This window comes from Nomascus leucogenys, chromosome 5 (genome assembly GCF_006542625.1).
Source record: "Nomascus leucogenys isolate Asia chromosome 5, Asia_NLE_v1, whole genome shotgun sequence".
NCBI classification, from domain to species: Eukaryota; Metazoa; Chordata; class Mammalia; order Primates; family Hylobatidae; genus Nomascus; species Nomascus leucogenys.
Window position 1 is genome coordinate 39,302,883 of NC_044385.1, and position 14,769 is coordinate 39,317,651.

Below are 14,769 nucleotides of genomic sequence, written 5' to 3' on the forward strand. Positions count from 1 at the left end.
CGAATAATGCCCCATTGTATGGCTATATGGCATTTTGTTTATCCATTCACCAATTTATGAACATTTGGGTTGTTTCTACTTTTTGGCTATTATGAATAATGCTGCTATGAATGTTTATGTACAAATTTTTATTTAGTTATGTTTTCATTTTTCTTGAGTATATATGCAGAAATGGTATTGATGGGTCATATGGTAACCATGTTTAACTTCACATCCTTATCATCACCTATTATCTTTTTGATTTTAGCTATCTTAGTGGATATAAAATGTCATGTCGTTGTGTTTTTGATTTGCATTTCTCTACTGACTAATGTTGTTGAGCATCTTTTATGTACTTATTAGCCATTTGTATATCTTCCTTGGAAAAATGTCTCTTCAAATCCTTTGCCCATGTTTTACTTAGGTTATATGCTTTTTAATTATTGAGTTGAAATAGTTTTTTATATATTCTAGATACAAGTTCCTTGTCAGGTATATGATTTGCAGGTTTTTTTTGTATTCTATGTGTTGTCATCTCACTTTCTTGATGATATAGTTTGCAGCACCAAGTATTACATTTTGATGAGATCAGAGTTACTTGTTTTTCCTTTTGTTGCTTGTCCTTTTTTGGTGATGTTTCTAAAAAAAAAAACATTGTGTAACCTAAGGTACAAAGATTTACCATGTGTTTTTCATTTAAACAGTTTTATGGTTTTAGCTCTTATATTTACTCTGTGATCCATTTTGTATATGGCGTGAGGTAGGCATCTGGCTTTATTCTTTTGTGTGTTGATATCCAGTTGTACCAGTACCACCAATTGATAAAACTATTCTTACTACATCGAATTCTTTGGTATTCTTGTTAAAAATCACTTGGCCATGATACTTTAATGGTGTATACATGTCATTATACATTCGTGAAAATCCATAGGGTGTATAACAAAAAGAGTAAACTGCAATATAAATGATGGACTTTAGTTAATAACAGTGTATCAGCATTGGCTCATCAATTCTAACAAATTACCACACAAATGCAAGATAGTAATAATAGGGGAGACTGAGAGTGAGAAGAGGGTAAGAGGAATATAAAGGTACTCTGTATTTTCTGCTCAGTTTTTCCAAAAACTTAAAACTGCTCAGAAAATAACCTCTATTAATAATTAAAAAGGTTTAAAAAAATCATTTGACCATAAATGTAAGGGTTTATTTGTGGTCTTTTAATGGTTTACTACTGGTCTCTGTGTCTAATCTTATGCTAGTACCACACTCATATATTGATTATTGATTACTGTAGTTTTGTAGTTAAGTTTTGAAATTGGAAAGGGTGAGTTTTCAAACTTTATTGTTCTTCAAGGCTGTTTTTGTTATTCTGATTCCCTAACATTTTCATGTGAATCTTGAAATCAGCTTGTCAATTCTTGCAAAAAAAAAAAAAAGGCAGCTGAGATTTTTATAAGAACTTCTTGATCTATAGATTAATTTAGAAATGTTGCCACTTAACAGTATTAATTTTCTGATCCATGAATGTGGGCTATCATTTCATTTATTTAGATCTTAAGTGTCTTTCAACAATGTTTTGTAGTTTTCAGTGTGCAAGACTGGCACCTTTTAAACATGTATTCCTAAGTGTTTCATTCTTTTTGTTGTTATTTTAAATAAAATTATCAATATCATTTTTGGATTTGTTAACTGCTAATATATGGAAATTTAATGGAGTTTTGTGCATTGATCATGAATCTTCCAGCCTTTTTGAATTTGTTTACTAGTTATAGTTTTTTGGTAAGTTTCTCAGGATTTTCTATGTATAAGATTACGACCTCTGCAAATAGAATTGGTTTTACTTCTTCATTTGCAATTCTGATAATTTTTATTTTTCTTGCTAAGTTGTACTGGCTAGAATTGTCAGTACAATGTTAAATAAAAGTGGCATGAACAGATACCATTCTTTAGGTTCTGATCTTAGGGGAAAAGCATTGAATTTTTCACCATTATGTATGATACTAGCTGTGAGTTCTTTGTTTTCGTTTTTGTTTTCGGATGCCCTCTACAAGGTTGAAGAAGTTTCCTTATATTCGTAGTTTGTTGCATGCTGTTATCCTAAAAGAGTATTGGATTTTGTCAGATGCTTTTTCTGGATCAGTGAGATGACATATAGTATTTGTACTTTATTATATTAATATGATGTATTACATTGATTTTTTCATGTTAAACCGATCTTGCATTACTGAGATAAATTCTACTTGTTCATAATATATACTTTAAAAAGTATATTGCCAGATTGAGTTTGCAAATATTTCATTGAAGATTTTTCCATTGGTATTATAAGGGATGTTGGTTTGTAATGTTCTTGTGAGGACATACCTGGTTTTAGTATCACTGGCCACACAGAGTGAGTTGAGAAATTTTCCCTGCTTTTTTATGTTTTGGGAAAGTTCATGAAAATTGGTATTAATTCTTTTTTAAATGTTTTGTGGAGTTCAGTTTTCTGGGCCTGAGCTTTATTTGTAGGAAGTTAATAAATTACTAATTCAATCTTTTTAGTTGCTCTAGGTCTATTCAGCTATTCTATGACTTCTTGAGCTAGTGTTACTAGTTTGTTTCGTTCTAGAGATTTGTCAATTTAATTTATTTAATTTATTGGCATACAGTTGTTTATTGTTGTTTCTTCTTTATTTCTGTGAGAAACGAGAATTTTGCTAAGTAATGATATCCTCTCCTTTATTTGTGATTTCTGTAATTTGAATTTCTCTGTTTTTTTTTTTTCTTGGTTAGTTTAGCTAAAGATTTGTCAATTTTGTTGATCTTTTCAAAGAACTAACTTGTGGTTTTAAAATTTGTTTTCTATTCTCTATTTTATTTATTTTTACTCTAATATTTAATAATTCATTGGTAAAGGAACACAAATTCCTGTGTATATAAGTTTTTTTTCCTAGTTAAGATAGAAAGTTAAGTTATTGATTTGGAATTTTTCTTGATTTTTTAATATAGATACAGCTGTAAATTTACTTCAGGATTTATTTTGCTACATTCTGTGTTTTGGCATATTGCATTTTTGTTTAATTCTTTTGAATTTTTTTTCCCTTATGAGTTCTTCTTTGACACGTTGGTTACTTATGAGTATCTTGCTCAATTTTCACGTATTTGTGAATATCCTAAATCTCCTTGTGTCATTGATTTATTTAATTCCATTGTGGTCAGAGAACATACTTTGTGTGCATTCAGTCCTTTTAAATTTATTGAACCCTGTTTTATGGCCTAGCATATGGTCTGTTCTGCAGAGTGTTCCATGTGGATTTTTAAAAAATGTGTATTCTACTGTTGGGTAAGGTATTCTATATATGTCAGTTAGGTCTAGTTGGTTTATAGTATTGTTCAAGTATTCTACCTTGAATCTTTGTGTATAGTTCTATCTATTATTGAAAGTAGGATACTGATATTTCTAATTGTTGTTATATCGTCTCTTTTTCCCTTTAATTCCCTCAGTTTTTACCTCATGTATTTTAGGTCTGTTAGGTTCATTTATGTTTGTAATTGTTATATCTTCCTGATAGATTGATTTTTCTAATGTCTCTCTTTTTTCTGGTTACAATATTTATCTTAAAGTCTGTTTTGTTTAATATTAGTATAGCCCTGTATCTTTCTTTTGGTTACTGTTTGCATCATTTTTTTCACCCTTTTATTTTCAAACTATATTGGGTCTTTGATACTAAGATCTATTTCTTTCACCTAGCATTTACTTAGATCGTTTTTAATCGATTCTGCCAGTATTTGGTTTTCAACTGGAGTTTGGAATCCATTTACATTTAATGTAATTACCGATTAAAATAGCATTTAGGTCTACCATTTTATTTTGTTTTCTATATGTCTTTTTTTCTCCTCCATTTTTCTACTACTGCCTTCTTTTGTGTTAGACATTTTCAATATACCAGTTTAGTTCCTTAGTTTCTTTTACAAGTTTTTAAAAGCTATTTTCTGATGGTTGTTATGGGGGATTACAATTACCATCTTACCTTGAAACAATCCATTTAGAGTAAATGGTAAACCTAATTTCAATAGTATACTGAAAACTACTCCAAAATAAAAACTTTTCCTCCCCTCTGCTTTATGCTGTTACTGTCATACAAATTACATCTTTATATATTATAAACTCATTAATACTGTTTTATAATTAATACTTTATACTATTTTAAATTAAATTGTAGACTAAAAGAGTTAAAAATACATTAATTTAAAAAAAATGTATATATATATATATATATATATATTTTTTTTTTTTTTTTTTGAGACAGAGTCTCCCTCTGTTGCCCAGGCTGGAGTGTGGTGACACAATTTTGGCTCACTACAACCTCTGTCTCCTGGGTTCAAGCGATTCTCCTGCCTCAGCCTCCTGAGTAGCTGGGATTACAGGCACACGCCACCACACCTGACTAATTTTTGTATTTTTAATAGAGACGGGGTTTCACCATGTTGGTCAGGCTGGTCTCAAACTCCTGACCTTGTGACCCACCTGCCTCAACCTCCCAAAGTGCTGGGATTACAGGCATAAGCCATTGCGCCCAGCCATTAAAATATATTTGTGTATATAGTTACCTTTGTTGGTGGTGTTTCTTTGGCTAAATTCAAGTTACTCAGTAGTGTCCTTTTATTTCAACCTGAAGGACTCCTTTTAGTATTTTTCTATAGAGAGAGTCTGCTAATGATACATTCTCTGTTTTGTTTTTTTTACTCTTGGAAAAATTTCAGTTCATCTTTCATATTCAAAAGATGTATTACTAGATATAAAATTCTTGTTTGACAGTCTTTTTCTTTTAGCATTTTATGTCATCCTGCTGTGTTATGGCCTCCATTATTTGATGAGAAATCTGCTGTTAATCTTATTAAGGCTCCTTTTATGTGATGAATCCTTTTTCTCTTGCTGCTTTCAAGATTTTCGCTTTGCCCTTGGCTTTCAGCATTTTGACTTTGATATATCCAGGTGTGTGGATCCTTTTTAGTTTATTTTACTTTGAATTCGTTGAATTTCTTAGAACTGTAGATTGATGATCCAAGGTTGGAAAAAATTTGATTTCCAGATTTGAAATATTATCTTATTTAAATGTCAGGTTTTCAACAAAAATGTAAGATATACCAAGAAACAGGGTAGCCTATACATGGTAAAACAACAACAACAACAAGCAGTCAACAGAAACAGCCAGTGAAGTGTCCTAATGGGTGGATATACTAGACTAACACAGAGAGGTATTCTAAGAATGTTCAAAGAATTAAAGCAAACCTTTTTTAAAAAAAAAAAACAAAAAAACAAAAAAGAACACTTTATTTTAGGTTCAGGGATACATATGAAGGTTTGTTATATAGGTAAACTCATGTCATGGGGATTTGTTGTAAAGATTGTGTCCTCAACCAGGTATTAAGCCCAGTACCTGATAGTTCTCTTTTCTGCTCCTCTCTCTCCACCAACCCACCGCTCTCAAGTAAACCCCAGTGTCTATTGTTCCCTTCTTTGTGTTCATGAATTCTCATCATTTAGCTTCCACTTGTGAGAACATATGGTATTTGGTTTTCTGTTCCTGTGTTAATTTGCTAAGGATAATAGCCTCCACCTCCATCCATGTTCCTGCAAAAGACATGATCTTGTTCTTTTTTATGGCTGCATAGTATTCCATGGTGTATATGTACCACATTTTCTTTATCCAATCTGTCATTAATGGGCATTTAGACTGATTCCATGATTTTGCTATTATGAATAGTGCTGCAGTAAACATTTGCATGCATGTGCCATTTTTAAAGAATAAGGAAATTTTATAAATTTTCATAAAATTTCGCAAGTTTTTGGTAATTTTTTCTCTTTTGGGTTTCCTGTTATGTGTATATTCCACACCTGATGGAGTCCTACAACTCTCTGATACTCTTCTGCTGAAGTCTGCACTGAGTCCATCTAGTGATTTTTTTTTTTTTTTGAGACATGGTCTTGCTCTGTCATCCAGGCTGGAGTGCAGTGGTGCAGTCACGGCTCATTGAAGCCTCAACCCCTTGTGCATCAAGCAGTCTTCTTGCCTCAGTCTCCCTAGTAGTTGGGACTACAAGCACGCTCCACCATACCCAGCTAATTTTTGTATATATATTTTTTTTGTAGAGACAGGGTTTGCCATGTTGCCCAGGCTGGTCAAACTCCTGGAAATCTCCCCACCTCAGCCTCCCATAGTGTGAATTGTTTGTTTTGCTTTGCTTTTTTTTTTTTTTTTTTTAGAATGGGGACTCACTATGTTGGCCAGGTTGGTCTTGAACTCCTTGCCTCAAACAATCCTTTCACCTTGGCCTCTTAAAGTACTGGGATTCCAGGCATGAGCCACCACAACCAGCCCCTATAGTGAATTTTTTATATCATTTATTGTTCTTTTCAACTCAGAATTTCTAGTTATATCTTTTTAATAAATTCTCTTATACTCTCTTTGGTGAGACATTGCTATAATTTCTTTTAATTCTTTACAGATGGTTTGCTTTAGTTCTTTGAAGATACTTAGAATAGCTCTCTCTGTCTTAGTCTAGTATATCTACCCACTAGCACTCTCACTGGCCGTTTCTGTTGACTTTTTTTTTTTTTCACCCTGTGTGTAGGCTATTCTGTTTCTTTATGTATTTTGTATTTTTGTTGAAAATCTGACATTTAAAATAATATAAAATTTCAAATCTGGAAATCAGGCTTTTTCCAGTCTTAGGGTTTATTGTTGTTGCTGTTTGTTTTTTTACGTGACTTTTTGGGACTAATTCTGTAAAGCCGGCGTTCTTTGTATTGTGTAGCCACTGAAGTCTCTGCTCAGTTACCACAGTGGTTAGTTCATGATTGGTCAGAGATTAGCATAGATGCCTTGAGCCTTTGGTAAAGGCATTATGTGTGTTGGAAAACACCTTCAGTGCTTAGGCAGTTTGAAATCCTGCCTTTGCCTTCCTGTTTGCTCAGGGCCTCATGTTTATCCAGTGCTGAGACAATGTGGGCCCTCTCATGTCTTTTCTGGGCATGTGCACAGCCCTGTACTTGGCTGACCTTCGAGATCTCCGGGAAAATGTCAGAGCTTTTTAAAGATTCCTATGGACATCTTGTTTCTCAGGTCTTTCTTGCAAATTTTTGGCCAGGCTCTTGTGTACCGTAGGCATTATCACAGCCTTCAGTATCTGTGGTGGCAAACAGTTGCCGATGATTCTATTTGCCAAATGTCTTGGAAATACTTCCTGCAGAGCAAGCAGTGAATCAGGTCAAATCATGAAGAGTCCCTATAAATGGGATTTAGGAAGCTGCAAGACAGGTTAAACAGTGACAATTCTCTGTGGATGGGGCTTTTTAAGAGAGCGCCATATCCATCCAGTCTGTGCCCATTCTGGTGGCTGCTAGAGCTGCTGGTTTTCACAGCTACAGCGATTGAAAGGCTGCTTGTTTTCAAGGTTACTGCAGAGCTGGGGAGACAGGAATAGTAGTTAGAAAAGTTAAAAGAGCAAAGAGCTTGCTGTTCTAACCAAGGTTTAGCAGGTTTACTTTAATAAATGCTCACCAGACTGTTGTAGGCCTTTGGTTTATTCCCAGAATTCTGAAATAGTTGATAATGACAAATGTGCTAGTGTGTGCATTACGTTAACGGAGGAAGAGATTTACAGAGGTCTTTGTGCCTGCTTCTGCTAGATTTCCAACTTTAGGGATCAGAGATCCTTAAGGCACCTACAGACCCCTTGAATCAGTTACCAGTTTACTGCTAAATTGATTTAAAACACATAATGGGCTAATTAGGGCTTTTTTATTGACTTGGAACATAACAGCATTTAATACATGATTTTATATTCAGTAGTACTTTTCAAGTTCTGGGAAAATGATTTAAACATGAGCCTTCTGTTCGCAACCTGGAAATTTGTCATTGATATAGGCTCTAAAATAAAATAGTCGATGATATGAAGTACCAGCTTGCTGTCCTTGGGAAATGGTGTTTTTCCTCCAATGTGTACCTCCAGGATACTACGTATCATTTCTTCCAGTTGAGTTTCGCAACAGCGGTAAAAAGAAGTAACTAGTCTCCAGCATCTCTTACACACCAACCTATAGTCTAGATCCTTGACTAAACCACCTTTGTTATTCAGAACACCTTTGCAAGGGTTTATGTATCGGTATTCCTATTTTGAAGTTGTGGATACTAAAGCCAAAGAGTTATATAAGTTGCCTAAGACAATATAGCTAGGAAGTGATGAAATTGGTATTCAAACCATGGTCTTTATGCCTCCAAAGTCCATGCTTTTTTATTACCCTAGTTGCATATCTGTCGTCTGTTACATAATTGCATTCATTTTGTTCAAAGATAAGCTATCTGATGGGGAAGTCAAAACCATGTATAAAGACACATATTATTTATGTAACTTAATAGAAAATGAGCCTCTTAAAACTAAAACATTGTCAGTTAAAATTAAGCAACAACTATTAAACTAGTTAAGACAAATTATTGTAAGCATAAAGTACATTGTTTATAGGCAGAATCAAATACTTTGCTGATACCAACAATTCTTTTCAGAGACTAATTGAGCAGCGTGATACTTTGAAAGAAACAAATGAAGAGCTTCGATGTTCGCAAGTACAACAGGACCACCTAAACCAAACAGGTTAATTTTGTTAGATTTAGAAAAGTTTCAGCCTGGGCAACATAGTGAGACTCCATTCAATAAAAAATAAAAACTTAACCTGTCATGGTGGCACGTGCCTATAGTCCTAGCTTTGGGAGGCTGAGGTGGGAGGATCACTTGAGCCTAGGAGTTTGAAGTTGCGGTGAGCTATGATTGCACCACTGCACTCCAGCCTTGGTGTGAAAGAGAAAAAAAGAGAAAGAGAGAAAGGGAAGGGAAGGGAGAGGGAAGGTAAGAAGGAAAGAAAGAAAGAAAGAGGGAGGGAGGGAGGGAAGGAAGGAAGCAAGGAAGGAAGGAAGGAAGGAAGGAGCATGCGAGGGAGGGAAAGGAAGGGAAAGGAAAGGAGAGGAGAGGAGAGGGGAGGGGAGGGTTGGGTTTTTGGACAGAGAGACCCTATCGAAAGAAAGAAAAATAAGGGAGGGAGGGAGGGAAGGAGGGAGGGTTTTTTAAAATAGTTGAAATACTGAAATGCTTATTTATTTTTTGTTATTTTTTAGATGCGTCTGCTACAAAAAGTTATGAGAATCTTGCTGCTGAGATTATGCCAGTGGAATATAGGTAAATTTGTTTCGTAATTTGATAGAATTATGTTTAATATTAAAATTTTTTTGTTTTTTGTAAATGTCTTGGCCTTTAAAAACTTATTTTATGACTCATAGAGCTGAAAATTACTGTTTGATCTACTTAAACTTTCTAAATCGATTATTATTGCTACCACAACAATTTAAAATTTTATCAGAAGTAAAATTTCACAAACCCGTTGAATAACATATTTTAGTTTTTATAACATGACATAACCCCCATGTGCTATGTTATAATTGCTTTAACTAGGGAAGTTTAAGTATATACTTTAAAGTTTGAAAATTATTAGAAAACAAAAATAAATATGACTTCACAAGCCTTTGATGAGAGAAGTGGTAAATGTATAAAGTGATAAAAGTTACTTATCTTGCTTAGTGGGGAGTCAATCATTAACTTAAAATTAGTAATTTAAAAAATAGCCATATGAGCTTTTTTTTTAGAGTTATACTGTTGGCATTCAGAAGAACAAAAATTGAGATTAATTGAAATTAGTGGCTTTTGAAGAATGGGATTTGGCAGGGGAACAACTAAGGGAGAGTATTACTTCCCTGTTTAATACAAATAATATTAATATCAATAATATTAATAAAAAGTTGCATGTTTTAAAAATACGTGTAAATCTTTAATAAAATTTTTTTCAGAAACAAAAGATCTAGAAACTTTCTTATTGCCATTATAAAGTATATATTAAAATTTTAGTCAAACTATAGTTTCTTAAATCTATTGCTTTTCTTTTATGTGTTTTCTAAGCATATACTATTTGTTTCCTTTAGCGAATAGTTTCTAAATTACCAAAGTAAAATAATTTCTATTATCTCTTCAGGAATGGCATAATAACAATTTAATGATTTATAGCATAATCCTATATGGTACCTATAAAGTTTTACTGCTTTTTTTTAAAGGCACAGTCTTGCAGTTTACATGATTTTTTCTTAAACACTTTCAGAAGTTTTTTTTGGAGTTTAAGAGTTTCATGCCCTACCAGCTGTGCTAGCTGATCCTGCTTGCATCTTAAAATGGTAGCTATTGAGTGGACAGGAATTTCCTTTTTTTAACTAAAGAATATAATGACTGATATTTTTAAAAATTAAAAAAGATTTTGCTTTGTAACATCAGGGAGGTGTTTATTCGACTGCAACATGAAAATAAGATGCTTCGCTTACAGCAAGAAGGCTCTGAGAATGAACGTATTGAGGAACTTCAGGAGCAGCTAGAACAGAAACACCGTAAGATGAATGAACTGGAAACTGAGCAGAGGTGATGTGCTCCTTAGTAATTGAAAATCTTGGTGATTTTATTATCGAGCCATAAAATCTTGATTCACAGAAATGGAAAATATTATTGTAGTTAAAGTAATTAGAATTACCTAGAAATAGTTTAATATTTTTGTTAGTAGTCTTTCATCACTATAAGCTTCACTCTGTGAAAGAAGTCAGGTGATTCATTTCAGTTATATTTATAAAATATATGGATAATCCATTAATTTCAACATTCTTGGTTAACCAGGCTACTTATTCTTTTTATTCTTTTTGAGACAGAGTCTCCCACTGTCGCCCAGGCTGGAGTACAGTGGCACAGTCTCTGCTCATTGCAGCTTCCACCTCCCCAGTTCAAGTGATTCTCATGCCTCAGCCTCCTGAATAGCTGCAATTAGAGACATGCACCACCATGCCTGGATAGTTTTTGTTTTTGGTTTTTTTTTTTTTATTTTCTTTTTTTTTTTTTTTTGAGACGGAGTCTTGCTCTGTCACCCAGGCTAGAGTGCAGTAGCGCGATCTTGGCTCACTGCAACCTCCGCCTCACGGGTTCAAGCGATTCTCCTGCCTCAGCCTCCCAAGTAGATGGGACTATAGGCACACGCCACTACGCCTGGCTAATTTTTTTTTGTATTTTTAGTAGAGGTGGGGTTTCACCATGTTGACCAGGCTGGTCTCAATCTCCTGACCTCGTGATCCACCCGCCCTGGCCTCCTAAAGTGCTGGGATTACAGGTGTGAGCCACCATGCCCGGCCAGTTTTTGTATTATTAGTAGAGATGGGGCTTCACCATGTTGGCTGGGCTGGTCTCCAACTCCTGACCTCATGTAATCCACCTGCCTCAGCCTTCCAGAGTTGCTGGGATTACAAACATGAGCCACTGTGTCTGGCCCACCAGGCTACTTATTCTTGAATTTCATTTAGATATGTTCACAATTCAGAAAGTTTAACAAATGAGTAAATGACAGTTTGGCTTTCTACTGAAGTCTAGTGCATAGATGAGATCTAGATTGTGGAATCAAATTTAAATTCCACTTCTAATTTAACTTATTAACTGTTTCTGGACAAGTTACTTAAACTTACACTCAGTGTCTTCAGGTGTAAATACAAGTTGTTAGGAAGACTACAGATAATGAGCTTAAAGCAAATGATGTGCTTATGTGGTATCAATGAAGTGCTCAAAACTCATTATAATATGCTTTTCTAAGTACTTTTTTGCCATTAACTCAGTAAATCCTCATAATAACTCTATGAAATAGTAACCATGATTAACTGTTTTTCTATGGATAAGGAATATGGATACAGAGAAGTTAAATAATATACCTAAAGTTAAACACCTAGTAGTTCTGGATCCTTCATAATGAACTCTCTGTCAATCTGATTACTGAGTCTTTACTCCTAACTACCATGGTAACTTGCCTGTTATAAATGGCATACTTACTATAAGGGTATTTGGATTTATTTAACCTTTATGGAATCCTAGACACCAACAGAAATTTTAGACACACTTGAATCTTACCTTTCTCAAACTTGTGTGTATAAGGTTACATAAACTGTGGTTAAAAGGAGAATAACAATTTAGTTTTCTAAAGAGACCATTAAATATTACTATTTTATTCAGTTCAATACCAGTTGTTAGCACTTTTCTGAAGAGACCATTAAATATTATCATCTTACTCAGTTCAATACCAGTTGTTAACACTTTTCTGAAGAGACCATTACATATTACTATCTTGTTCAGTTCAATACAAGTTGTTAGCACTGGGGAAATCATTTAAGCTTTTAAGGAATTAACATAAGAAAGCAGACATGTAAATAGATAATTGCTATATTGTGTGATAACTGCAACCATGGAATATTATAACAGGCAGGTGAGTGTGTATGTGCAGATATACATAGAGGGAGAGGGAGATACTAACTCTTGCTAGTAACGTCCAGTGGAAGTAACTCTTAAGCAGGGTTTTAAAGAATGAGATTTTGCCACAGAATCTGAATTAGTTGCTAGTGGCAATCCCTTTAATTTAAATTTAAAAAAACGTGGAAATGATTGGAAAATGGTGACCTTCCTCTTCCAATACACTGTGAAATCTGAAACAGAAGTTGGAAATCTAGTATTCATTCATTAAAAATACAACTGTAGAAAAATTGAGCTGGTTTTCTGATTTTTCTACCAGTGAGTACAGTGTAGAAATGTTTTTGCCACCGACATTTAAGTTCCTTAAAATTTTAAATGTAGGCATATATACTTTCATGAAAAAAGTTTTCTTTTAAAAAGTATTTTCTTAGAAGTAGTCTGCCCTACTTCATATTGTACCTAGGCACAGATAATTATTCTGCATTTGTCATTGCTATAAAAATATTTTTTACTTAAATTGCTAACTGAATGTACCTTTGTAGATCCTTAACTGCTTTGACTTTCAATACAAGTAAATGCTTATGACCCATCTTACAATAGGCTGAGCAAAGAGCGTATTAGAGAATTGCAGCAGCAGATTGAGGACCTCCAGAAGTCTTTACAAGAACAAGGTTCCAAGTCTGAAGGCGAAAGTGTAAGTAACTTAGAAATTATAATAATTCTGCTGTGTATGGCTTTTCTTTAATAGATCATGATGCCCAAATTAATCTTGTATTGGAAAGTACAGCCCTTATCATTGAGAATACCCTTAAATACCGTATATATCTGCATAATAGATGCAGTGATTTTGCCAACTTGGAGCCTATCAGTTGATCATCTACATTGGAAGGTGATTTCTGTCTGTCCTACTTCAACAGCTATACCAAAGTTCATGATGATTCTTGGTTAAGAGCATACTACAATTGAGGCCTTCATAGTTCTGCTGGAATTCCAACAGGTCTGGCCTGAGAAAAATCCAAATGAGAGTAATTAGCAGTCAGAATTGAGGAAACCTTCTAATAGGAGAAGAGAGAATGGGAAAATGATTTCTTCCTAAAGAGCATGCCAAAAATGGATTATACCCGTCTCTGAAGGACAGAAACTTTAATGCAGCCTTGGAGGCATCACTCATTTCTTCCTCCTTCCTTAATGATTCATGGCCTTACCATTTTCTGATGGATTTTGACAGCAGATATTATGAGAGCAGAGATGAGGATTTAAAAGAGATCAAACTTAGCCAAAATCTGACTATACCTAGCAACTTTTCTATAGTTTGATCTTTTTATGTGAAGAGAAAAAGAAGTAATGATTGAGAGATTGTTGTACTTAATTAAAAATAACAAGAAAAAAGGACTAGATATGTGTTAGGGATATCTTGATTGATTGAGATTAGATAAAATGCTAGGTGGTCATACCTGTGTTGATGGGGGAGGAAACTCTGCAGAGTAAAGAGATGAAAAGGAAAATTGAAAGAGTTGCATTTCCTTTCTGTCTTTTATGTGCTTTATACTATTTTCTTTTTTTTTCCCTGGGGGCTTGGAAAATAGAAATCGTCTCATGCATGGCGGCATCTCATATGTGCATATATACGGTATTGTAACTTCTCTAATACAAATATTATTTTAAGCCATACTAGAGAATACTTTTAAAATGAGGTCTTTTTGGGGGAGCACATTTTGGCTTGCAGTGTTTTAAAGATAAATGTCTTTATTATTTTAATATATTGGTATCCAACTTGTATTTCAGATTATATATTTTAAATACTTCACCTATGCAGTAGATGTGGAACGACTATTGCAATTTAAAGTACTGTTTTTTAAAAGAGGAAATTGTATGTTTAAAATTTTGCTTTTTAACAATATTCAGTTGTTTCATTTTGGTGTTAGTTATTAAAGTATTTACAACTATAATAATAAAGTTTTATTATAAGGATAATTATTTTAGATCTTTAAGTTTGTTCCTCATAAGAGGCCCAAAATCTTAAAATTTTTATTCTGAATAAATGATTTTTAAAATATTTTAATGTTTGATACTCCTTAGTATATCACATTCAGCTTGCATTTGGCATTTTTCAAGTTCAGATTTAATTTTTATTACATTCAGAAACATGAGGCATTTTTCTTTCTGTTTTTGTACCTTTTTATATTTCATTTTCTATTTTTCCTTTCCTTTTTGAAGTAAAAAAAGAACCTAAAAAGTTTATGTTTCTTAAAGTGTATTATTAGAAATACAAATTTTAAAAATATTTATAATTTTGCCTGGTACACCTTCAAAAGGAGGTAAAGAGATTTCAATGTCTGGAAAATTGACCTTTGTCAAGATAGTCATCTTACAGCAATTTTTTTTAAATTTTATAGTCCAGCAAATTAAAGCAGAAGTTGGAAGCTCATATGTAAGTAAAAC

The 14,769-nt window shown here is 33.6% G+C and overlaps 1 protein-coding gene across 2 annotated transcripts in view; it reads left to right on the plus strand.

Annotated features, from left to right (window-relative positions):
* The window catches only part of HOOK1 (hook microtubule tethering protein 1), a 62,041-nt gene that overhangs the window by 35,607 nt on the left and 11,665 nt on the right, over nt 1-14,769 (plus strand). For both annotated transcript variants that reach the window (XM_030812919.1, XM_030812920.1), the window contains exons 13-17: nt 8,526-8,613; nt 9,132-9,192; nt 10,333-10,473; nt 12,928-13,021; nt 14,724-14,758. In XM_030812919.1, coding sequence (XP_030668779.1) covers nt 8,526-8,613; nt 9,132-9,192; nt 10,333-10,473; nt 12,928-13,021; nt 14,724-14,758 — 419 coding nt within the window. The remainder of the gene's footprint in view (nt 1-8,525; nt 8,614-9,131; nt 9,193-10,332; nt 10,474-12,927; nt 13,022-14,723; nt 14,759-14,769) is intronic.